At 39.5% G+C, this 25,617-nt stretch overlaps 1 protein-coding gene across 1 annotated transcript; it reads right to left on the bottom strand.

Annotated features, from left to right (window-relative positions):
- Positions 1-1,315: 1,315 nt before the first annotated feature.
- prx (periaxin) lies at positions 1,316-24,198 on the bottom strand. The gene is made up of 9 exons (XM_047392771.1): positions 24,186-24,198; positions 24,074-24,129; positions 21,504-21,611; positions 18,308-18,433; positions 17,951-18,110; positions 16,572-16,765; positions 15,218-15,456; positions 3,771-15,097; positions 1,316-3,557 (listed from the first exon to the last, which is right to left on the bottom strand). Exons 1-9 carry the CDS (start codon positions 24,196-24,198, stop codon positions 3,280-3,282), a joined length of 12,501 nt encoding a protein of 4,166 aa, XP_047248727.1. The 3' UTR covers positions 1,316-3,279.
- Between the last annotated feature and the right edge of the window lie 1,419 nt (positions 24,199-25,617).

Below are 25,617 nucleotides of genomic sequence, written 5' to 3'. Positions count from 1 at the left end.
GAGTGGACTGAGGCTGGAGTCGAGGCATCAAGAGCCGCCACGCATGCACAGACAAATCCTCTCCTGAACCATAGATGACGTCGGAAGCATCTTACCTTTTAGAGCACTTCATGCTTCCTTCTGCTGACTAGCTTTATGGAGATGCTGATTTCGTCTTCCAGCAGGACTTGGTACAGACCCACACTGCCAAAGGTACCAGAAGCTGGTTCAGGGACCATGGTGTTACTGTGCTTGATTGGCCAGCAAACTGGCCTGACCTGAACCCCATAGAGAGTCTATGGAATGTGGTCAAGAGGAAGATGAGAGACACGAGACCCGACAATGTAGATGACTGTAAGACTGCTGTTCAAGCAACCTGGGCTTCCATTACACCTCAGCAGGACCACAGGCTGGTGTCCTCCATGGTGTCCTCTTAAATTTTGCTGGATCTTTTGTCCATTCCTCCTGACAGAACTTGTGCAGCTGAGTCAGGTTTGGAGTCCACCTTGCTCATACAACCTCTTTCATATGGTATTGTATTCAGATTTCCTTTTATGGCCTCTCCAAAACACTGACTTTTGTTCTAACTAATTTGGTGGTATGATTACAGCTGTCCATTTGGAGGAGCCATTCTTTCTGGCTGATGTCTTGAGATGTTACTTCAATATTTTGATGTTCCTTCCTTATAATGTAATTTTTTTGTTTTGTGAAGTGCACCACTTCCTTCCATAACAAATTGCCACCACCACTACTGCTGACAATGACATTTTCTTACCAGCTTTAGTCAGCATTTTACAAGGTCTTTAGCTTTTGTTCCTGGGTTGATTCAAACCTTTTGCACCAAAATCTGTTCATCTCTGTGACACAGAACCCATCACCTTCTTAAATGGTATGATGGCTGGACATTCTAAGGATGGTTATACTTGTGTATAATTGTTTAAACAGAGGAACTTGACATCTTCAGGCATATGGAAATTGTACCTAGGAACGATCTGGACTTGTGGAGATCCAACAATTCTTTTCCTGATATCCTGGCTGATTTCTAACTAACTCTAAAGCAGGAGGTAGAAAGATCAGAAGTTAAAAAAACAATGAATATCTGCCTGTCCCACTTTGTGAAAACCAATAAGTTAAACTGCTAATGAATGGGCCAGGACACAGAGGTGATAATCAGAGTTCTAGCCAACTTCTGAATCCTTACATGGGATTATCTAAGTTAAGCTTACTTCAACTACATGCTTCATCTGTGCAGCAGAAAAGACATGAGAAAACATAGTTTTGCTTCCCTGACAATCATTATACATGATACCAAGGAGACGGCAGAAAACAACAAACCTGAGCGAATACTATTTTATTGATGAGGCAGTTTTAAAATGCAGCACTGGCACAACACTTGGTTCTGAAAACTTTAAAATCCAAAGGAAATGTGAACATGTAATTCATCCAGAAAGGTTAAAACATCTATACACATACAGTATACCCCACTCACTGTTATCTGGACTTTCCTTAGCTTTTTTGAAACCATTTTTAACTTGTAAACCGCCCGCCCCCCCTGAGTGTTAAATGTTGCTTCATTCCATTTACCAACAAAGGAAAACCAAACAATCAAATTAAATTAACAGATTTGTTCTCACATATTTTACATTCACTTTAAAATAAATATTTTGCAATACACATTACTGAATATTGTAAGCAAATTGTAAGCAGCATTTTCTTATTCTAGAGATAAAAATGATCTGAATGGTAACACTAGCTCAATTTTAGATGAATATATTGATTCAATGGCAGGCACCGTTTTGAAAGGTTCTTGTTATGTGCTCATTGTATAGAAATGCATGCAGATTATAACAATGTCAGATTTAGAAAATAATTAGAATCAAAGCCAATGGTACTTTTATCTTACTGTTTTTTATTTACATAAAAAACGTTTTGCTACTCTTTGGCTTCTGAGCAAAATCAAGGCTTGCCACTCCTTAATTAGTCTCATTGTAGCAGCCAAAAAACGATCATTTGGGACAAAAGTATAAGATTTACAGCTTTCTGTTAGCGCCATCCATCCATTTTCTGTACCCGCTTCTTTCATACAGGTTCGTGGGGGAACTGGTGCCTATCTCCAGCAGTCTACGGGCAAGAGGCGAATTATGCCCTTGACAGGTCTCCTGTCCATCCCAGGGCAACACACAGAACAAACAACCATGCACATACCCATTCCCACCTAAGGGCATTTTAGAGAGACCAATTAACCTGAGGGAACCCACGCATGCACGGGAAGAACATGTAAATACATACAGAAAGACCCCAGGCCAGGAGTCGAATCAAGGACCTTCTTGCTGCAAGGCAACAGTGCTACCAACTGCGCCACCATGCAGCCCCTTGTTGGAGCCTTTAAAATAAATCCCTTAATTCCCATTATCTTATTTTTACATTTTTTTGGCAAGAAAAAAAAAGCCACATCATGAAAGAGTCTTGAAGTCCAGATTTCTTTAGCAGACTATACATTTGTGTGATTTCCAGGCGATGCACAGCGTCAATATAAATATAAACAGACTAGCAGCACGTTGGCGTAAATGTTTGAGCACAATCTGCAACTAGAAGGTCACAGGTTTGAAAAAAGAACCCAGAGCATCGTGCTCGCACAACACTAATAAACTCTGAGACATAGCATCAACTAAATGCCTTCAATATAAATCTATGGTAGAAAATAACAGCCTATCATCTGTATAACCTTACACTTTCCCTGCAAGACCAACAAAAAGGATCAAAAACATTAATTCTCCTCTTAACTCTGGTGAATATGAAAATAATCACATTTTGCTTTACAGGGACACAGCTTCAAACAAGCTATAATATAAAGATATTTACATAAATAATACTGCGTGTGTCTTTTGGTTGCTCAGCATAAATGACTTCAAACTATTTATGAAAATGTTGATATAATTGACTGTGCTGGTGAGTGTAAATTGATTTTTTCTGTGCACTTTGAATAAACAAACAAAATAATCAAAAACCCGATGTGTTTATATTTAAAATGCGATTATCAAGACCGACCAGAACTAAATGAATAACAAAAATAGTCAAATTTAAAAAGAAAAAACCTCCAACTATATATTACTCTATAGCTGTAATACTGATAGTAATGCTGGCTGATAAAAAGTCCTTGTATTTCATCACAATCATGTCTAACTTGATAAAATATAAAATATAAACTTTTTGCCACATTAAAACACTGCAACCTCATCAGTCTAAAAAAACACAGAAACAAAGAAATCTAAATGTATTTTAGATATCAGTACAGCATTCTCAAGATTTATAGTCCGACACTTGGTGAGTAGTTGCTGAAGATTCACCGGTTCGAGTCTCAGTGGTAACCAGGTGTCTGGTGATTTTGGTGGTTTTGGTTACCATTGTGACAGTTTCCTCCTCTGCAGAAGGGACTTGGTGCTCTTCAGACATTTGCTGGCTGGTAAAGTCGAGTCCCGAGGTGTGAAGGCAGAAGGACCCGGAGACCTCAGCCTCCCCTCCCAGCTCACCTTTGCGCTTGGCCTGAGGTGTGCCCTCTGGGGTTATCTGGAGGAAGCCTGTTGGGAGCAGCAGACAGGGACAGATAGTAGACAGAGAGGAAACAAGGAAAAGTGGGCAGGATAAGTAAGAAAATCAGGACTGAAACGAAACTTTGTCTTCAGTGAGAGAAGACAAATCAGGAAGAGATATGTTAGTGGTTGAAGAACACACTGTAGACACTAGAAATGATCATTTATGATAGATTTGCTTGAAGACTGGTCTGTCCTTACCTGTGGCATGGGGCTTCAGCGTGAACTTGGGGACCTTAAACCAGGAGGTAGTCTCCTTTTCCTCTGCCTTGCTACTTCTGCTGTCCGCCTCACTCCACATCTGAACCTTTGTTGAAGTGAACTCTGCGCCAAAACCAACAGGAGACTCTGAACTGTCCCTGTTCAACATCTCTGTTCTGGCATGAGATGACACTATTTCCGTTGAGACCATTTTGTCTGGAGTTTCCAGCTCTCGGATGTCTCCTTTCGCTTCTCCTGATAATGAATCCTTTCCCATTGCATCCCCTGTTGCCATCTTGCTGTATGGACTAGTAAGCTCCACCTTTGGTAATTTGATTTTACCCCTGAATGTCCCTTTATCATCCTTGGAGTCCTTTTGAGGAGTTGCATCTTTTTCTCCTTTGAGACTTGAACTTGAACCTTCTCCCTTCGGAGAACCTGATTTGCCTGACGAAAATGAAACTTTTGGCATTTTAATCTCTGCTCCCATTGACTTTTCTTCTTCCCCTGCTTCTCTTTCAGCTGATTTATCTTTAGACATCCCAAAGTTTGACTTCGTTTTGATTTTGGGTATTTTCACTTTGACATCTTCTGTTTCATTTTCACCCATTGCCTCTTTTCTTGGGGGAGTAATATTTGCAGCTACCTGCTCTGTTTCATTTGGATTCACCAAGACAAAAACAGCTCTCTTTACTTTGGGTATTTTAGGGCCCTCATACCGAACGTCTGGTCTGTAGATATCCATCCCTCTTTCAGGAGAAGAGATGGAGGGTAATGGGACTCCAAATTTAGGGATCTTGACTTTCTTCTCCGTTTCTGTTTTGTCATCTTCAGCTTGTGATGTACCAATATCAAACTCTATATCAGGTATTCTAGGGACTTTGATTTCTTTACTGGCAGATGACTTGCCTTCTTTGCTACCTGGACCTGTTTTGAGACTAACATTTGGTAACGTCACCTCTGGAGCTGTGATGTTTATATGACCTTTGCCAGTTGTATGGCCATCAGGTTTGACATTATCCTCACCTTGTTTTACTTCCACGGTTATATCTTCAACACCTTTCATTTTTGGCACTCCAGTGTTGAAATTTGCTCCTTTGACTTTCCTCCCCTTAACTTTGCTCTCAGTTCGCAATGTGTTCAGATCCAAGTCTGGTAATACAACCTTTTTCTTTCCCATGCTACTCTCTCCTCCTTGAAATCCTATGTTCACTTCAATGTTTTTCTTTGGACCTTCAATATCTATTGTTGGCATTTTCATCTCGAGACCTTTGCGCTCCCCCTCAACATGTAAATCAACCATCAGGTCTGGTGTTACCTCTTGTAACCCAGTCTCAGGTTTAGGTGATTTATCCTTTTGCATTGATATTTTTCCCTTTGGTAGTTTTGCATCTGGATCTGCAGCTTCCATCGCCATAGTAGGGACTTCATTGCCTTTACCTTTAGAGAGTGAAATATCAACTTTAGGAATCTTGATATGTGGGAGTTTGATGGTCCCTCCCTCTGCCTCAATTTCCCCACTAGTTTTGTCAGTACTTGCTTTTGGCATCTTGAGATGTCCTTCTTTCTTTATGTCCACCTGTGGAGCTTCCACAGAAGGTTTTGCTTTGGAAAGAGATATATCAACGTTTGGCAACTTGAACTTTCCTCCTTCACTCTTAATGCCAGGGATAGGACCTGCAGTTTGACCTTTTTCTAGAGAAGTGTCTCCTGAGGCCTTTTCTGGTATGCTTCCCTTTACATTTAACTCTGTTCCTTCAATTTTTTCAGCATTACCTTTGGGTAGAAAGATGTCAACATTTGGCATTTTCAGGTGAGGCATTTTTATTTTGCCTTCTCTACCTCCTTCTATCTCAACCTCATGAAAATCTAATTTTCCTTTGGGTAATGATATATCAACTGAAGGCATACCAATGTGTGGCATCTTAAACTTTCCACCTTCACCCTTAAAGTCCGCATCTGACCTTTCTTTCCCTTTGGGGACAGACAAGTCAACATCTGGCATTTTCAAATGAGGCATTTTAAATTTTTCTCCTACATTCCCTGTAATCCCAGCATCTGGATCTGTAGTTTTCCCTTTAAATACTGATGTGTCAACTGAAGGCCTTTTTATGTCTGCCGTTCTGAATTTCTCTCCTTCGTCACCTTCAATATCTGAACCATCAACTTTTCCTTTGGGTAGGGATATTTCAACAGATGGCACATTGATCTGTGGCATCTTAAATGTACCCTTTTCTCCGTTGATCTCTACATCTGGACCTTTAATCTGTCCCTTGGGCAGAGAGACATCAACATTTGGCATTTTAAACTGAGGTAACTTTAATCTGTCTTTAGAATTGCCCTCTACCTCAACATTTGGACCTTCAGCCCTTCCTTTAGAGAGCGAAACATCAACAGAGGGCATGCTGACTTGTGGCATCTTGAATTCTCCCCCTTCACATCTGATCTCTACCTCTGGACCTTTAGTCTTCATTTTGGGGAGAGAGATATCAACATGTGGCATCTTTATGTGAGGCATTTTTATTTTTCCTCTTTCTTCATCCATTTCAGGTGCCTTGTTGCCTTGAAGTTTACCCTTTGGAAGAGTGATGTCAACCCTGGGCATTTTATACTTTTGCTCTGTATTAACCTCCATGTCGATTTCAGAGGTTTCCGATTTTTCTTTTGACAGTGAAATATCAGCTTTTGGTACAGTTATATCAACAGAGGGCATTTTGACGTGAGGCATTTTAAAACTGCCTCCAGCATCGCCTATTTCAGTTTTAGTTGCTTTGAGATCTTTAGGTCTCCCTTTAGGAAGGGTAACATCTAATGTTGGCATTGTTATTTGAGGCATTTTGAATTTCCCTTCACCTCCTTTAAGTTCCATATCAGGTCCTTCAGTCTTGTGGGATTTGCCTTTTGGCAGTGATACATCTAGGTCTACTTTGGGGATAGAAACATCAATTTTAGGCATTTTGGGAATTTTAAGGTTTCCTTCATACCCTTTAATATCTGCCTCTGAAACATCAACTTCTGCTTTAGGGAGAAGCACCTCTGTTTCTGGTGTTTTAGCATGTGGAAATGACAGCTCAACAGAAGGCATCTTAACTTTGGGTTGATCTTGAGGTTTACCACTTGGTTTTCTTAAATCTTTTTCTTTGGAGCTAAAAACTGGGAATGAGAACTTTGGTAACTTGAGAGTGACATCAGGTGCATTAAAGCTGCTCTTTTTATTCACTTCTGCTTCCACTTTAGCATCAACCTCTCCCTCCGGAAGTTGAACCTTTGGAGAGGACATTTTGAACTTGGGGAACTTGACTTTATGTTTTACCTTATTGTCTGTGTTTTCACTTCTGCAATCCAGTTGACGAAGGTCAGGTGTTCCTTTTTTCATTTTAACATCAACATTAGGACATGGCATCGATATATCTGTATCCGTTTTAGATTTCCTAAATGAAGGTATTTTTATTTTGGGTTTCTTCATTTTGACTTTTCCATCTTCATCAAACTCTACTGATGGAGCCCTAATCTCTCCTTCAACATCTGGCTGATGGAGGGAAGCATTTGTCTTGAGTCCTGATGCCTCCAAGTCACCACTCTTTGACTTTACACCAAACCTAGGGAAAGTGAAACTAGGTACTTTGAGGGAGACATTAGGTAAATCAAAGCTGCCACCTGAGGAAGGTCTTCCTCCCTCTGCTTTCAAAAGCTCAACTTCAACATCATCACCGTTAGGTTTGTGAAGTCCAAAGTCTAGATCAACCTTTGGGGCTGAGATGTCAACTGTTGGTAGTTTGACTGAGGGACGTTTTAGTGATGCTCCTGTACCTTCTACATCTTCATTCTTTACTTTCAGTTGGTCTGGTTTGAGATAACCTTTGAGACCCAACATCTCCAAATCTCCAGATGCATCAGGTCCACTGACCTCAACTTTAAGGCCTTTATCTTTTGAACCAGATGGAAGGCTTAGATCCAGATCAAACTTTGGCATATTTATGTCAAGAGCTGGCATGTGAAACCTTCCGCCTTTTCCTCCTTTTACATCAGGACCCTTGATATTGACATCAGCTTCAAGACCTTTTATGTTGGCTTGTGGTTCCTTTGTTTTCATATCAGGAAGAGCAATAGAGGGTATATGAATTTTGCCTCCTTTCCTAAGATGTCCTTGAGTATCAATTTCTCCTTCAACCTTTGGTTTTGGAAGTGATAAATCAATGTCTGGCATCTCAATGTTTCCTGCCTTGATGTCTGGGCCTTTAATTTTAACATCCCTTTCTGGAAGACTCACCTTTGGTAAAGACACATCCACTTTTGGCATTTTAAACTTACTCCTCTTACCCTCAACACACTCAAACCCATAGTCACCACCAACCTTTCCTTTGGGGAGGGAAATATCAGCTGCCGGATGAATTTTTCCTCCTTCAACCTCAGGGCCTTTGAGGCTGACATCTACCTCTTGTGACTTGATTTTAGGAAATGGGAAATCACCATTGATTTTAGGCCCTTGAATATCAACATCTCCCTTTGCTTTGATTTTAGGAAGAGAAATATCAACCGAAGGCATGTGAAACTTGCTGCTTGTAGCACCGTTGACGTCAATTTCTACATCTGTCTTTATGTTTGGACGTGAAATGTCAGCAGGTAGTAATTCTACTTCTCCTTTTATGTCTGTTCCTTCAACACCAACGTCAGTCTTTGGGAGACTAACTTTTGGTAGAGAGATGTCAAATTTTGGTAACTTAAATTTCCCACCCTTCATCTCAGGGGCCTCAACATCAAAGTCACCATCAACCTTTCCTTTAGGGAGGGAAACATCAACACCAGGCATTTTGATCTTTCCTCCTTGAATTTCAGGACCTTCTACATTTACATCAGGTCCCTTAGCTTTTAGTTTAGGAATGGTAATGTCAATTGAAGGCATGTGAGACTTGCCTTCTTTGGTGGAACGCAATCCAGCTTCAATTTCTCCTCCTGTTTTTCCTCTGGGGAGTGATATGTCGACATCTGGCATCTCAATCTTCCCTCCCTCGATTGCAGATCCTTTAATTTTGAGCTCACTCCCTGAAAGATTCACTTTGGGCAATGAGACATCAAATGTGGGCACTTTAAGTTTACTCCCTTTAACGTTAGGTTCTTCAACATCTAGATCACCCTCAAATTGTCCACCTTGAGCTGATATTTCAGCTTTGGGTTCGGGTACTTCAATATTTACATCAATTCCTTTTGTTCTTATTTTAGGAAAATAGATATCTATTGAGGGGAATTGAAACTTGCCTTTTTTACCACTTTGTCCCTCAATATCTGTATCCCCCTTAACTTTTCCCTTAAATGTTGAGATGTCAGTGGCTGGGATTTCACATTTTCCTTTAACATCAGGCCCTTCAACTTTGACACCACCTTCTGGTACACTTAGTTTTGGAAGGGAAATATCAACTTTGGGTAGGTTTACTTTTCCTCCTTTTATTTTCTGACCTTTAATGCTGAGGTCTGCATCAACCTTTCCTTTGGGGGGTGAAATGTTAGTTTCAGGTATATTGAGTTTTCCACCCTTAAATTCTGGACCTTCAAGATTGATCTCAGTTCCCTTGGCTTTCATTGTAGGAAGAGAAATGTCAATGTTTGGCATGTGGAATTTGCCTCCCTTCCCAGCATGTCCTTCAGTTGAAATGTTTCCTTCTACTTTTCCTTTGGGAAGTGACAAATCAATGTCTGGCAACTCAATTTTCCCTGTTTTGAGCTCTGGGCCTTTTATCTTCAAATCACTCTCTGGGCAAATAACCTTTGGTAAGGTCATGTCAAATTTTGGCATTTTAAATTTACCACCCTTTACCTCTGGGCTCTCAACTTCAAGGCCACCCTCAGTTGTTCCTTTTGGGTATGAGATGTCTGGGATTGGTTGATCAACCTCAGGGCCTCTAAGGCTGATATCAGCCTCTGGACACTTTACTTTAGGTAGGGACAAATCCGCCTTGAAATCAGGTTTTTGAATCTCCATGCCAGCTCCCTTTGCTTTGACATTCGGAAGAGAGAAATCCACTGAGGGCATATGAAATTTGCTTCCATGACCACTTTCAATATTTATATCTCCTACTGTTTTTGCGTCTGGGAGTGAAATATCAGCAGTTGGCTTTGCAATTTTCCCTTTCATATCTGGCCCTTCAACATTGACTTCAACCTTTGGGAGATTAATCTTTGGGAGGGAAACATCAAATTTTGGCATCTTGAATTTCCCTCCTTTCATTTCTATTCCTTCAGCATTGACATTGCCCTCAACTTTAGCTTTGGGAAAAGAAACATCCATGTTTGGTAGGTGAACCTTTCCTCCTTCAATCTCAGGGGCCTTGATGGTGATATCTGTGTCTGAAGACTTGATTTTAGGGTGTGACACATCACCCTTGATTTTAGGTCCATGAATATCAACAACAGCTTCCTTTCCTTTGATTATAGGAACAGAGATATCAACCGAGGGCATGTGAAACTTGCTGGCTATATCAATTTCTACATCTGTCTTGACTTTTGGCAGTGAAATGTCAGCCGCTGGCTCTTCCATTTCTCCTTTCATGTCTGGCCCTTGAACACTTACATCAGTCTTTGGGAGAGTGGCCTTTGGTAAGGAGATATCAAATTTTGGTAATTTGAACTTCCCACCCTTTGTCTCAGGGGCCTCAACATCAAGGTCACCATCAGTCTTTCCTTTAGGGAGGGAAATATCAACACCAGGCATTTTTATTTTTCCTCCTTTTAGATCAGGGCCCTTGAGATTAGCATCTATATCAGGAGACTGTGTTTTCGCTAGAGAAATACCTAAAGATGGCAAATTTACTTTCCCACCTTCAGTTTCAGGACCCTCGACATTTATCTCTGGTGCCTTACCTTTTGGAAGTGAAGTATCACCAGTTGTAATTTTAGCTTTTCCTTTCATCTGTGGTCCTTCAATGTTGGTATCAACTCTTGGGAGACCTATCTTTGGTAAAGAAACACCAAACTTTGGTATCTTAAATTTTCCTCCTTTAACATCCATTTCTTCAGCATTGACATCACTCTCCGCTTTAAATGATGGTGGTGAAACATCAACATTCACATCCAGACCCTCAAGACTGATATCTAATTCAGGAGACTTTAACTTAGGTACAGAAACATCAAGGGAAGATATATTCTCCTTTCCACCTTGAACTCCAGGAATTTCAACACCCAGCTCTGGTCCTTTAGCTTTGATTTTAGGAAGAGAAATGTCAACCGAGGGCATTTGGAACTGGCTTCCTTTACATGCATGCCCTCCAGTTTCAATTTCCCCTTTTGGTCTTCCTTTTGGAATCGATGTGTCAATGTCTAGCATCTCAATCTTCCCTCCCTTGATGCTTGGGTCTTTTATTTTAATATCACCCTCTGGAAGACTTACTTTGGGCAAGGAGACATCAAATTTTGGCATTTTAAACTTACCAGCTTTTATCTTTGAACCTTCAACATCAAAATCTCCATCAACTTTTCCTTTGGAAAATGAAATGTCCACAGCTGGCAAATTAAACTTTTCTCCTTTTACATCAGGGCCCTTGAAACTTAGATCACCCTCAACCTTTCCTGTTGGTAGTGTGATGTCACTTTTTAGTTCTGGACCTTCAGTATCAATGTCAACTTCGTTTGCTTTTATTTTAGGCAGAGAAACATCAATAGAGGGCAGTTGAAACTTGCCCTCTATATCAACATCAACATCTCCTTTTACTTTTGGTAGAGAAATGTCAACCTTTGGTGCATCAACATGGCCCTCGGGTAGGTTTTTCCTTGGAAGAGAAATATCAAATTTGGGCATTTTAAATTTTCCTCCCTTTCCTTCAGTACTTTCAACATTGAGGTCAACGTCGGCCTTTCCTTTTGGAAGTGAAATGTCAATGTCAGGCATGTTGATGTTTCCTTGTTCAAGTTCAGGCCCTTCTATGTTGACCTCTGGTCCTTTTGCTTTAATTTTCGGTAGTGAGAAATCGACAGAGGGTATATGAAACTTTCCACCTTTCCAACCATGTTCATCAATTTCACCATCTGATTTCCCTTTAGCCAGTGAAATATCAATGTCTGGCAACTCAATCTTCTTGCCCTTGAAATCAGGACCTTTTAATTTGATTTCACCCTCAGGAAAGTTTATCTTTGGCATTGAAATGTCAAATGTTGGTTTTTTTGTCTTTCCCCCTTTAATTTCAGGGTCGTTAATGGCAATCTTAACATCAGTTTTAGGTTTTGGAAGTGTAATATCAACACCTGGACCCTTGAGGCTGACATCTACCTCTGGAGATTTTATTTTGGGTGCTGAAATATCCATTGATGGCACGCTAAGTGTTTGTCCTTCGATACCAGCTTCCTTAGATTTTATGTTTGGAAGGTTAAAGTGTATTGAAGGCATATGAAATTTGGCTCCTTTAGCTTCATGGCTGTCAATGTCAAGACCTCCCTCTATTCTTCCTTTATGAGGTGAAATATCAACTGCTGGCATTTCAGTGTTTCCTTTAACTTCTGGTCCTTGGACTTTGACGTCACCCTCTGGTACATCTAGTTTCGGAGCAGAAACTTTAAACTTAGGCATTTTGAGTTTTCCTGCTTTTCCCTCAGGAACTTTGACATTTACACCAGATTTGCCCTGGCCTTTAAGAAGTTTGGTTTCATGTGAAGGTATTTCAATGTTCCCATCTTTTCCAGTGTGAATGTCAATATCAATGTTTCCATGTATTTTCCCTGTAGGTAATGAGAGATCAATTTTGGGCATTTCAAACTTGCAACCCTTGACTTTTGGACCTTGGAAGTTCACATCTCTTTCTGGAATTTTAACACTGGGTAAGTCGATATCTACAGATGGCACATTGAATCTGGCCCTATTACCTCCATCGTCAATAACAATGTCACCTTCAAAAGTTCCTTGTGGTAGAGAGATGTCGATAGTTGGCGCTTTTATTTGTCCACTTCCAAGTTCTGGCCCTTCGATGTTGATATCACCTCGCTTAGACTTTATTTTAGGTAGAAAAATGTCAACTGAGGGTAAATGAAAATGTCCTCCCCTACTTTTAGTTCCTTTGTCCACATCTAATTTTCCTGTTGGAAGTGAGATGTCAACAGATTGTCCTTCAATTTCAATGTTTTCCTCAGGCATTTTCACCTTAGCAAAGGACGCACCTAATGAAGGCATCTTCAACTTGCCTCTTTTCTCTTCAACGTTTACCTTCCCCTCTACTTTTTCTTTTGTAAGGGAAATATTTTTTGCAGGTAACTTCATTTTACTTTCTTTGATCTCAGTTCCTTTTACATCTAAGTTAGCCTTAGGGGATTTAATTTTAATTTCATGACCTTCAATGTTGATGTCAGCTCCCCCCTCAGGTGATTTTATTGTAGGGAGAGAAATGTCAAGAGATGGCATGTTGAATTTTGCTCCTCCTTTGATGGCAGGGTCTTTAATATCCACTTCTCTCTCTTCAGTTTTACCCTTTGGGAATGAGATGTCAAAAGTTGGCATCTTAAATTTGGCACCACGACTTCCTTCAAACTCCACATTGCCTATTTCACTTGATGTTGGAAGGGAGAGGTCGATGTTTGGAAGTTCAGGAGCTTCTAGTTTCACATCTTCAGGAAGCTTAATTTTTGGGAGAGAAATGTTTACCAACTGTGTGTTCAATTGGCCTCCGTCAACTCTTCCCTCAGTGTCAACCTCACCTGTGGGTTTAGGTAAAGAAATGTCTGCTGATGGCATCTCAGGTCCCTGAATGTCAAACTCTGCTCCAGCAGTTCCCGTCTGTGGGAGTTTGATGTTAACAGAAGGCATTTTGAATTCCCCTCCTTTTGCATCTTGACCTCCTATCTCGACATCACCCTCTGCCTTTCCTTTTAGCATAGTTATCTTTGCAGAAGAAACAGAAATCTCACCTTCAATCTCAGGCTTAGGTGCTTTTGTGTGACCTTCTGGTTTTAGCTTTGGTGGAGACACATCTATTGATGGCATTTTGAATTTGTCCCCCTCAGCATGTCCTTTTACGTCAATGTTTCCCTCTATTTTTCCTTTAGGCAATGGCTTACCAGGTGTTACAAATTTGCCACCTTTCACAGTTTGGCCTTCGGTGTCGACTTCGCCTGCCTTCAATTTAGGAAGCAAGATGTCAACGGATGGTAGCTGAAATCTTCCCTTTTCCTCATTATCAGTTGCTCCTGCATTGCTTTTTGGAAGAGTTAAATCTATTTTGGGCAATTTGAAACCCACTTCCACATCTTCCTCTGGTGACTTCATTTTAGGGAGAGTTACGTCAAAATCGGGCAGCTTAAACTTTCCATCACCACCAACATAATGGTCTATATCCACATCTACACCATCTGATTTCATCTTCGGGAAAGAGACGTCAACAAAAGGTGCGTTAAAATTTCCTGCACCTCCTGGTCCTTTAATATCTACACCTGGAGCCTTTGGTAAAGAGATATCAACCTTTGGCACAGAGATTTTGGGTCCTTTAACAGTGCCCTCTACTTCATCTGGAATTCTCCTTCCAGAATCAAATTGCAGACCAGGATCGGGCACAGAGATTTGGATGGGAGACATGTTGATTTCTGACTTCTCTGCTCCTTCAAGCCCTTGGGGTGAATAACTTGTGTCAGACTTTCCCTTTAATTTTGGCAAAGAAATATCAGCGGTGGGCATTTCAACTGAGGGGGCTTTTCCAGATATATCACCTTTAATTTTTGGTTTGGTGACCTCCACTTCAGGAAGATTAATTTCTCCATCACCTCTAATTTGTGCTGTTGGAGTTTTTAAATCAGTACCAGATATTTTCATTCCCTCAGATTTCACCTTGATCTCACCGTCTATCTCATCCGAATGGCGTGAGAGTCTGATTTTGGGTAGTTTCAACTTTGGCATTCTGAGTTTTGCATCTTCCCTGCCAACATCTAGATTAACCTTCCCTTGAGGTACATCAGCTTCTCCTTTGATGCCCACTTTAGGAGCTTTAATGTCTGTGGTTCCCTTCACAGTGGGCAAAGACACCTCAGTTTTTCCTGAGGGGAGTTCAAACTCCACATCAGGGGGGTTAAACTTTGAGCCTCTCTTCTCCACATTTTTGTCTTTTTTACTAGACAGAGCGACCTCCACTAATGGTGGCTGGATGGTTATTTCTAGAGGCCTCACCTCCACCGATCCACTTTCCATAGCAGAACCTGACTTTGTGTGTTTAGTCTTGGGAAACATTATGCCAAACTTGTGTCCCTTCCCTTTGGGTTTCACTTTAGCTCTAGGTATCTCAGATGGAGGCATGTTCTCATGTCCCTCAAGTTCCAGATTTCCTCCTGTGGCACAGTATCCCTTGGCTTTAATGTGTGGGAACCTGGGAGAAAAAAACCCAAAAAAACACACACAGTCAAAGCTGTAAGTAGACAACCATATAAAAATATTTCACATCCTGGCAGAACAATATTCATTATATTTCACCTATATTTGAACCAACCTGATCTTTGTTTTTGCCTTTTCCCTGTTTCCTGCTCCTCTGACATCTACGTCACTTTTCGTGCTCTTCCTCTGTTTTAATTTAGGAAGTGAAAACTCCACATCAACGTCACCTGTCTCGAGCCGTGGGGGTGTTCCCTCTATCACCAGCTCTTCCTTGCGCTTCTCTTTCAGTCTCTTCAGACCAAAACGACCCCCTCGTTTCTTCTGGGTCTTGAATGGTTTCATACCTTTCACACTCTGAAACAGAAATTAATGTTTTTGAAGATGGTATTATGGTGGATAAGTGCAATCTGAACAAATAAACTTTCCGTATAGAGACATGGGACATTTAAATTGCTTTTTGCCCAACCTCTTTGTTGCTGCTCGGATCCAGTATTAAAAGGTATTTTTTGTGGTTGCTTGTGTTGAACAGTTAGAAGCAGTCATCATTTTACTTGCAGATGACCGCTGTTAGAGTGCTCCAAGTTGGGAGAAACAGGAATACTTTCTAATGGGACAGTCAAGCTAACTGCTCCAAGAGACTGCCCTACATGAATTTCCAACATCTAAAGCAACTCAAGTCTAAAATCTGAAGTTCCTTTGCATTTCAAAGGAATTATATATCAGGCATTTTTACGTGTCAGTTTTTGCATGGTTTATAGTTTTGCTATGTTATTCATCTCTGCTTGGATAGTGAAACCTCATTATTTTTCCAAAAAAATTCTATTAACCCGAGCAAAAAACAGAACCCCCCCAAAATCAACTTATTTTCTTGTTTTTTTTAGATAATCTTATATTAAACTTGAGAGGATTTATTTGCAGGATTAGGATTAAGATTAACTACAAAAACTAGGGTTAACCCTAAATTTGGAGAAACATAATGGAAAGCTAAAGCAAACTACTTCAGCAGTTATAGTTCAGAGCAAAATTTACTATCTGTGTTCTTTCAGAGGGCAGTGGTAAGCCCCCCCGTGAAGGATAAGCTTGAAAGAAGAAAACCATATAACGGAGGTTTGAAATGAATGGCTTTTCTGTGAGAGCAACAAAATCTAACAGTATTAGAAAAGAGCCAAAACAATAGCACCATTTAATATACTCAAACAGCTAAAAAATACTTAAATGAATCTATAATTGCAGTGGGGAAAATACCTTGAAATTAAAAGATTGTTTTGGTCCAAGTCAGAAAAATAAAAAACAAACATTGCAAATTTCAAATGTTTAAAACAGAGCACAGCAAACTATTAAACAAAAACAAAACATATATTTTCACAAAGCATACACAGATTAGATCACAGTAACTACACATTTTAAATGTAAGTCAATGGTTCTCAAGGATTTGTTGTCTTTTAAAATCAAAGAAAATAGATGATTACCATTCTAGCCATCTTGGCTTTGGGACCTTTGACCTCCCCGCTGGGAACTCTTGGCCGGACGCTGACTTCAGCTTTAGGAACAGTCCTCTTTACCTGAAAGCTGACCTTATAGGGCTCTGCACATTGAAGGATCCGAAGTGCATCTTCATACCTCACGTTGTCAAAGTAGACCTTCGCACTCAGCAGCTGATCACCTTTACAGAGAGGAGATTATAAATTGGTGTGAACGTCAGTAAATATCAATCTGTGTGTATACTTGCAAACTTATGCATGTTTCATAACATTTGTGCTGTGACCTGCCTACTATTGCCAAGTACTTTAGAGCTAACCTTTATTTTGGGTTAGGGTTAGAGTTAGTCACAAGAGGAAACATAAATACAAAGAGTCAGTTCCCGAAGATAACTGACTACTTGGCGCCTATTAATTTGGATCCAAATTGAATTGAGAGGCTAATCTATGCTGCATCTTAGATGGTTGCAAATTCCTGAGTCCAACACAACGCTCAAATGTGTAAGAGCGACTCAAATATAAATGATTTTTTACTCTAGTAAAGACAAACGTAATTTAGATTATTTGTATAACTCAATGGAAATGGTAGACAAAACTGAACAAAGCAGAAAAAAATAGATCGAATCGAATAATTGCTGTTTTTCAGTCCAAGCACATCTAAAATGTGGACAAAATGTTAGGGAAATAAAATTCTCTAAAAGAAGCTGAAAAATTGAAAGGGCTACAAGAAGTAAAAAAAGAGAAAATTCTTATTAGAATGAGTGAATTAAACCAATATTATGTTTATGAGTTACTTGACTATTTCTCATAACAGCTTCGTTTTTATTTTCATCTTTCTGCCATTAATAATTCTGTCTGCAGTGAAAACATTTTCAAACACTTTAAAGCTGCAAACATTTAATTAATCTTTTATTAATTTATTCTGAATAAATTGGAGCAAACTAAAAGGTAAAACATTTGGTTTTGTTTCTTTCTGAGTGGTACTGACCCACCTGTTCCCTGGAACACAGTCTTAAGTCTGCAGATGTGTGATGGATATTTTTAGTTTGAGCTAATATCTTGGTAGTTTTGGCTGCTACAATATAACGTTAAGGAAAAAACAAACTCATCTGAGGAATAAAATAAGAACAAATATGAAAATGCAAACATGTTTTGTTGATTTATTCCTGAAACAAACTGTATAACTCTTCTGTCCCCTTATAATGCTTTTTGATAAATAAACACATAATGGACAATGTTGGGTTTCCGGGTCTGCCTTATTTTCCTCCTAACACAGATTTGTTTAGGTTTTGTTTGTGATTTCTATGGTTTCAGTTTTCTCTGTTTGCATAAAGTTGTGCTTCCGAAAAGAGCCCAATGACTGCAGGTACCTTGCTGCAGACTTAGGTGTTTAGCAGCTGGAGAGTCCTTGAGGACATCTTTAACAAAGATCCCATGATGTCCTCCACCTGTCACACTGTAGCCGCTGGCTCCAACCTCTGCCTCCGTCTCCACCACGATTTCCACAGACTTAGAGACTTCTTCCATACACTAGGAAACACAGACACAAACAAGCAATATCCTCACATACAAAGTTTCTGTTGGTCTGTGATAAGACTGGAAGGTTAGTCTTAAATTTAAATACATTTCTTTTAGAGGGAAGTTCTCCAATGCACATTTCCACTGTTGTTTCTGAATTTAAAACCCCTTTATAACCCAAAATATGTAATTAATATTGCCCTGCTTACTGTCTGTTCTTCTGCCGGCTCTGAATCCATCTCTGGTTGGGCCAGTTTGCAGGTTGACTCTCTTAAATGACTTCTTTTCTGACTCAAAACCTGCTTCAGCTCGGCATGTAGTTTCTCCTTCTGCACCTGTAGATAGCAGATGACTCTGAGCAGATACAGCACAGTGTCCACCTTAGATAAACAACAGCATAAGAGTAGCGGCTATAAAACTAGTGATAGGTAGATTACCCAATGGTAAAATCAAGATAAATGTACGAAAATAAATAAGAAAAAACCTTAAAGATAAGGCCTGGAAAAATGTGTTGGTACTCTTACAGCTTCGTGAACCGATGTTAATTTCTCTTGAAAGTAATTCAGACAAATTAGGTTATACCTGCATCCCTTTAGTATCTGATAGAGTAAATAAATAAAAGAGAAAATGAAAGAACTGTGAAAAGATTTATTGTTTATTTTACAACAATACGCTATAAAAATGTGATTTGTGGGAACCCCTAAAGAGACTATTAATCTTTGCTTAACATTCACACTTTAAACTGTTCAATTGTTTAACCTTATTGGTATCATAGGTGCTTTCAAGCTTTTCAGCCTGTTTTCAGTGCACAAAGGGGACGGAATCTGAGCGTGGACCGGAGGAAGCTACAATTACAGCTGTCTGTGTTTATCAGGAAACAGATTGTAGAGATCCATGTTGAGCTCTATCTCCAAGCAGCTTCATGTTCCTGTAACCATAGATGTCAGTAAGTCAGAGCCAAACAGTATAAGGTTCCTGGGACTGATGCCAACCTCCCAGAACGTGGAGGCAAGAGGAAATGCAACTCCAGGTTGATCAGACTCATTTGAACCCTACACATTTTAAACCATATTAGGCTCAATGGAAAGAATCCCAGGAAGGTTCAAATATGGACAACTATTGACAGAAAACCATCTAGAATTCAAAATTCATGTTAACAAGCTTTAAAGTTTTTGTAAAAGTTTATAAGGTGTCTATGGGCTGCTGAGACAAAAGTGGAGATTTTTTGATCAGCCATGACCTGTTTATGTGTACAGTCGTAGACAGCGATGCAAGTCAGCTTTTTTCTATACTGATGAGCTGTTCTCTGGAAGAATCTGCATGTCTGCTGCTGGCGGGGCAACGAACCATGTAGGAAGTTGTCACACCATGGTCTGGCAATGAGAAATAATCCTAAAAGAAAGATCCTGCATGCAGATGGTGCTCTGCATCAACATCAACATCAAAATCTAATCATCTGTTCCTTGTCCTGATACGCACCTTGTCTGAAAATTTCATCCAAACCTGTTCATAACTTTTTAAGATATTTTGCAGACAGACAGACGCTGACAAAAACAATCTAGATAAAATTAAGCTTTAAAAACAAATAAAAAAAATCACCTACTTGTAAAACATAGAGGGGGTTCAGTTTGTTTTAGGATCTGCTTAACAGCTTCTGGCTCTAGGAACCATGGATCTGTGCAGGATACAGTGAAGACTCAAGACTACCCAGGCAAAACATACTGCACAGCCACTTTTGCCTAATTTTTTATTGCGAAAGGGTACACACAAATTTGTCTGCATCAGTGCACTTTCAGGAATGCTAACAAATTTAAATTAAGCCATACTTAATAATTATTTTCCAAAACTAACCCAGAAATATTAGCAAATTTTCTGTAAAACTGTAAAACTGTACCAGGTTTTGGAAGATTATATGTTAAAACTTCAGTGAGAATTAGTTCCCATCTAGTGATTTATTGAATGATCTATACTGTTACTCTTAATAAATAAATAAAATCTAATAAATAAAAATATTGCCTGCAGATCAGTAACACAGACACAAAGAGTTTCATGTTTCAAACTGGTCACAAAGAGAAAGTGCTTTTTATTTTCAATTATTTTTCACCAAATATTCTGTAAAAGCCTTTTTTTAGTTTAGAAATGAGGATCTATGTGTTCACAAAAGCCCTGAAGCCAGCAGGCAGGTTCAGATCTTCCAGATTCAGACGTTTCATCGTTGCCTTTGGATCAAGCTGCAGTTGGTCACCTGCTGCTGGGTGAAAAGGACCCAACTGATATTCCTCTGAATACCAGCAGGAAGAAACACAAGCTTGTTTACGTGGTGAACAACCAGCTCAGCAGATCAGAGGCAAACTCTTGTGGTGCAGGCTGGATATGCTTGGTGGCTGTGAAGAACCACCCAGACTTTACATGTATCAGAACTAAACAGCATTTAAAATTACATCCCTTGGCTGTCATCAATTTATAAGGCTCCTTTTGGCTTAAATAGAAGAAAAAGAAGACATGCACATGCATTAGTAAACCAGGTTACTGTAACTGAAAACTAAACAATGGTTTTATCTATGTAGTCAAACAAGCTAAGCCTTAGTCAGGCAATGACTGAGGAAAAATCTTCAAAGTGGATAGTTTTTCTTTCATATTAGATGTATTTAGCAAAGCATATGTCTGGGGTGGTGCTTTGTGCAAAGGTAGAGCGGGCGCCCCATATGCAGAAGCCATTAGTCTTCAACACAGCCATCCAGGGTTCGACTCCTGACCTTGGGACTTTTTTCTCCATGTCTTCCACCCTTTTCTCTCTTTCCGGTCTGATTAATAAAATTCTGCTGTGTTCTGCAATAAGCTTTTTTCAGGACATCAAACAGATCAAAATGAATCAGCAGTCCTTTTAAATAGACAGTCGGCATGCAGTGAATCCTCCTTCATTTGTTCTTGTTTGTTTTAAATGTTCGGACACCAAAAAAGAAATATATCATTTCGCAAAAGCACTATCAGAATTTTGAACATATTGTTTGTAAAAGCAGAAACATAACAAGGAACTTTCTCAGCAGAATGTTGAAGTGTACTCCAGAGAAGAAGAAAAGAAAATGAATGTTCTCCAAACATTCGCAGGTACTTTTCAAGTCTGGAAAGCTTCTGAATAATTAGTTAATAGAACATTTGAAATAAAAGATAAGTGTTAAATCAAAGATCTAAAACAAAATCCCACATTAGGAGTATTTTGCTGTTAATTCTCCAACAAAAAGCTTCACAACATGTACTCATTTACTTCCATACTCTTCTTATTTTGGTACTTCAATTTTCTTTGTATGAACGTTTTTGCATGTCTCTAAGCACACAGGCGGCCTGACTGCTTGTGGTCTCGCTGTATGGACAGAAATGTATTTGTTGCATTGTAATGTGGCTCACCACTCTTTCTGGGCTCTCCTGTTCGTCTGCGGCGCCGCTGTGGTGAGGGTTGCGCTGTGGGGCCGAAGGGGATCTTGTAGAGGGGGGAGACCTCCTCTTCTCTTTCACCTGAATGCAGAAAACTACATTGAGATTTTTCACACTTCAGCTCTTGAGTGCTTCAGTGTAGCTGCTCCTCAGAGGTAAATTAGAAGAATCTTCCATGTTTGGAAACTTAAAAATGTTTTGTTGTTGGTGCAGTTGATGGCAAACACTCTCAGCAAAAATAAAATCTTATATGCAGAGAGAAAGTGTTTCCTTAACAGCACTGCATACTGTTCATACTGTAGGATCCTTCCACTTAGGATCAGGATGTCTTATGAAACAAAGAAAAGAACCTCCTGTCAATTCTAAAACATGCAATCTCTGGAGATCTTGAAATTTTAGACATAAGTTTAAGGAAAGCTGAAAGGACAGTTATGAGCTTCTGAAAATAAAAATAGGCCTTGTCTTTGAACATATTTTACTACATCTATGGAAATTCAAACAAACCAGGAGAAAAATGGGAAAAACTCTGCACCCTGTTACATACAGCGTTTTGGTCACAGACCTTCATTAGGCAGACACATCAGAATGGTTGAACAACCCCCTAAATAGGAAGTGGTTTGACCAATCACATCTAAATCTAAAAAATGTGTATAAAAAAGCATGTAGTTACCCTTCTAATAAAATCAGTTCACATTGTCTAATCAGTACAAATGTTATAATCAATTCATAAAAAGTCAAACAATTCATCAAACACATAACAATAACCAACATTTAAATCCATCCACTGTAGAGTCAAGAGTTCAGGAACATCTGACCATAAACTCCTGTTTTGGTACCACTGGGTTTGTTGTCTTCCGGTTGCCACTGATCTGGATTTAGACAGCTTTACCTCTTGCCCTCTTTCTGGAGGAAGCATGTCATGACCCAGTCTCCCATATCTGCTTCCACTTTTTGTTTCATGAACCCCTACATGGTAAATCTTGTGAAAACATTGTGTCCCGACACTTGTTGGTGTGACCGGCTGACTCCAGTAAGGTGTTTCCGGTTCTCACACTGAGCTCAGTGCCTGAAATAGTGATACTGTTATAATTATTCCTGCATGAAACAACGAATTCAGCACACTTAAATACTCTTTTATGAACAGCGATCATAACAGTTTATAATATGACTAACATAAATTAACAGTGCACTCCACAGTAGTTGGCAGGGCTGGAAACTATGTGTTAAAAGCCTTAAAATAAAAAATCTAAATCCCATGTTTCTGCAGCCTTAAAATTTTCAAATGAATCTGTTTATTCTTAGATTCTCTTTATTCAAAAGTGTCTTGGAACTTATAACTAGTAATTTAGGTCTTCCTGTCGTTTAAATGTGATGTGGCTCAGCGGCTCGTTTCTTTAAGCCTCTCTTCAACAAGGCAAAGACAAGAGAACATACGATTTAAGTAAGACAGATGAGTGAGTGTCGAGCTCCGAATGCAGAAAAAGACTACAAGAAAATCGCTACTCATCAAAACCTGCCGAAATAACAGTAAAGCACAATCTGCTGCAGAGAACTGCACCAAAACTGTTGCATCTTAAGGTCGCCAAATGTCAATAACGAAGATTAGATGCTATGCCAACTGGTGACTAGCGGTTTGGGAGACATACCAGAAAAAGGCTTTCCTTGCCCTACCATCACAAAGCATAAAATAGGAGCTAGCTAACCTCTACCTGGATTTAAACTAGAACAGCATGCTTTGGTGAAATGAGACTAAAATCAAGCTTTTTGGCATCAAACACTGCAGGTCAGTCTTGTCTAAAACAAAGGATTAATATTTGGAAAAGCACCTCATGTCTGCTATTAAGCATGGTGGATGATATGTGGTGCTGTGGGTCTGTTTTCCATAATGACCTCTTTGAAATATCAGGAGATCTTGAACAGAAATCTGGTGTCCTCTACCAGAATACTGAAAACATCACAATCGGATCTTTCAGCAGGATAATGATTCATAATATGGACAAATCAACCAAAACCAGTCTTCTTCTATAGCCATCATATTCCCCAGACCTACTTTTACTTCAAAGTTCAGATTTTTAAAAAATGTTTTCTATTAGATTCTAAATATTATAACATTTTAATACTTTTTTTCTTACCAGGGGAGCTAATAGGTTTTTTTTACAAAAGCATACAGACAGATGTCCTTGGTGTTCCGAATGGTTTTATTTTTCAGTATTTGCTTCGGAAAATGGGAATTTGAATGATAAAAAGTTCATTTTTTAGCAGTTTTCCAAGCCAGACCAAAACAGACCATGTGCTTGAGACATGGAAGCTAAAATCTTGCAGAATAAGCTCCCCACTGATCCAATTTTACTTTCAAACATCCACAAAACCGATCAAAACTCTAACAATTTGTCCTGGACTGTATCGTACTACAGATTCACACCAGCACCAGAGCTTCTGGTGTGAAATGTCTCCAAACCATCCATCCTGGTGCACTAAGACTGACAGCTGTAAGGTAGTGTGTCTGCAGAGTTTCTGGAAGAATCAGTGCTGAGTCTACTCACAGCTTGATCTCTTGTCTGGCTGTAAACATGGCTGTCCTCTTGGTCAATGTCAGAGTCTGAAACAGAAGAAAAACCATCAGAAATGTAACTGACCATATCCTAAAGTATGCACCTGCCCTGGACATGCAATCAAAAGTTAACTTTGTAGTATAACGGTAATTAGCTCCCAGCAGCCCTCTGAAAAATGTGGTCCTGATGTCAGGCTTAGCACGTGAACTTAAAGGATCGATCTGATATAGAGGCAAGGCCAGCAGCTTGAAGCTTCTGGCGGTCTTCACATTCTTTCCGTAGCCTCGGTCATTCCTCTGAGCCGGCTACATGAGCCCGAACCGTTTGCATAACTTCTCCGTTCACCTCCAACAAACCAACAGGTTATCACAGTTCCCCCAAAGCTCTGGCTGATATTAAAGTCATCTTCAGTACTTCAAGCCACACATACTCAAGTTTTTAATCTTTTTCTGTTGTGTTCTCCATGAGATCCTCAAGGCCCAATTCAGTCAACACCAGATACTTACAGCCAGGGCCAGATTTAGAAGGATGAGGGGCCCTCTGCTGACGTTTTGGTGCCCTATCCACAAAAAATTATTTCACTCATGCAAATTACAGTACATTGTTAGGGAGGACTACACATCAGAGGGTACTAACTGATGCATGGTTGGTTTAAAATGTTTGGCAGATGGCTTCATGTTCTTCCCAAACTAATGTATAACTCCATAATTCTCAAATTGTGTTGCTTATCTTCTTTAAAAGAAAACAATGCATCAATATTAAAACACCTCACCTTTTATGGACCGATGAGTTTTACATAAAGTACAATGTCTGCAAAACATGCATTCATAAAAATAAAATAAATAAATAAATGTTTGGGGCCCCAGAAAACGAGGGGCCCTGACTTGCTACCCCTGTAAGCCCTTTCTAAAGTCTGACCCAGCCTACAGCTACAAGCATTTCTATTTTTCTCTGAACCTAAAAGGAGCTTCTGCTTCTCCTTTTTTTTAAATCCTTCTCTGTTGCATCTTGAACTATTTACTGTTGATGACAAATAAACAGTGACTGGAGTTCAGAGCAGCAACTGCATCTATTATTTCTAAAGTTAAAACAGATTACTGAAGATAAAATGACGTTATATGGGTCCTTCTTCACGTTTGGAGTTTGGGTCATTTGGAGCCACGGGTTGTAAGTTATGAAAAGCAGCTTTTAGCCACGGGGTTTTCTGTACACAGTTTGCATTTTACAGCCGATTATAAAAAAAATAAATAATAATAATCATAATAATCATAGTCTACTGTCAGAAGGTGCTGTTATGCGACTCCAGTAAAGGAGGAGAAATAATTAAATAAATAAACTTATTTATTTACTTATTTATTTTCAACCCTTGAGCAGCACAGCTGTTCGAGAATTAGTTGGCTTTAGTGCACTGCTTCCATAACTGATCTCATTCTTCAGAGTCCTGGCTTCTTCATGTCATCTCTTTTTAACTGCCTGAGCTCTGCTACGTGTGTGTGTGTCTGTAGATGAAAACAGATCTGTGTGTGTAAATTTGT

The sequence above is a fragment of the Girardinichthys multiradiatus genome, chromosome 18 (assembly GCF_021462225.1).
Source record: "Girardinichthys multiradiatus isolate DD_20200921_A chromosome 18, DD_fGirMul_XY1, whole genome shotgun sequence".
In the NCBI taxonomy this organism is placed as follows: domain Eukaryota; kingdom Metazoa; phylum Chordata; class Actinopteri; order Cyprinodontiformes; family Goodeidae; genus Girardinichthys; species Girardinichthys multiradiatus.
The sequence above is the reverse complement of the archived record's forward strand: the minus strand, read 5'-3'. Positions and strand labels throughout refer to the sequence as shown.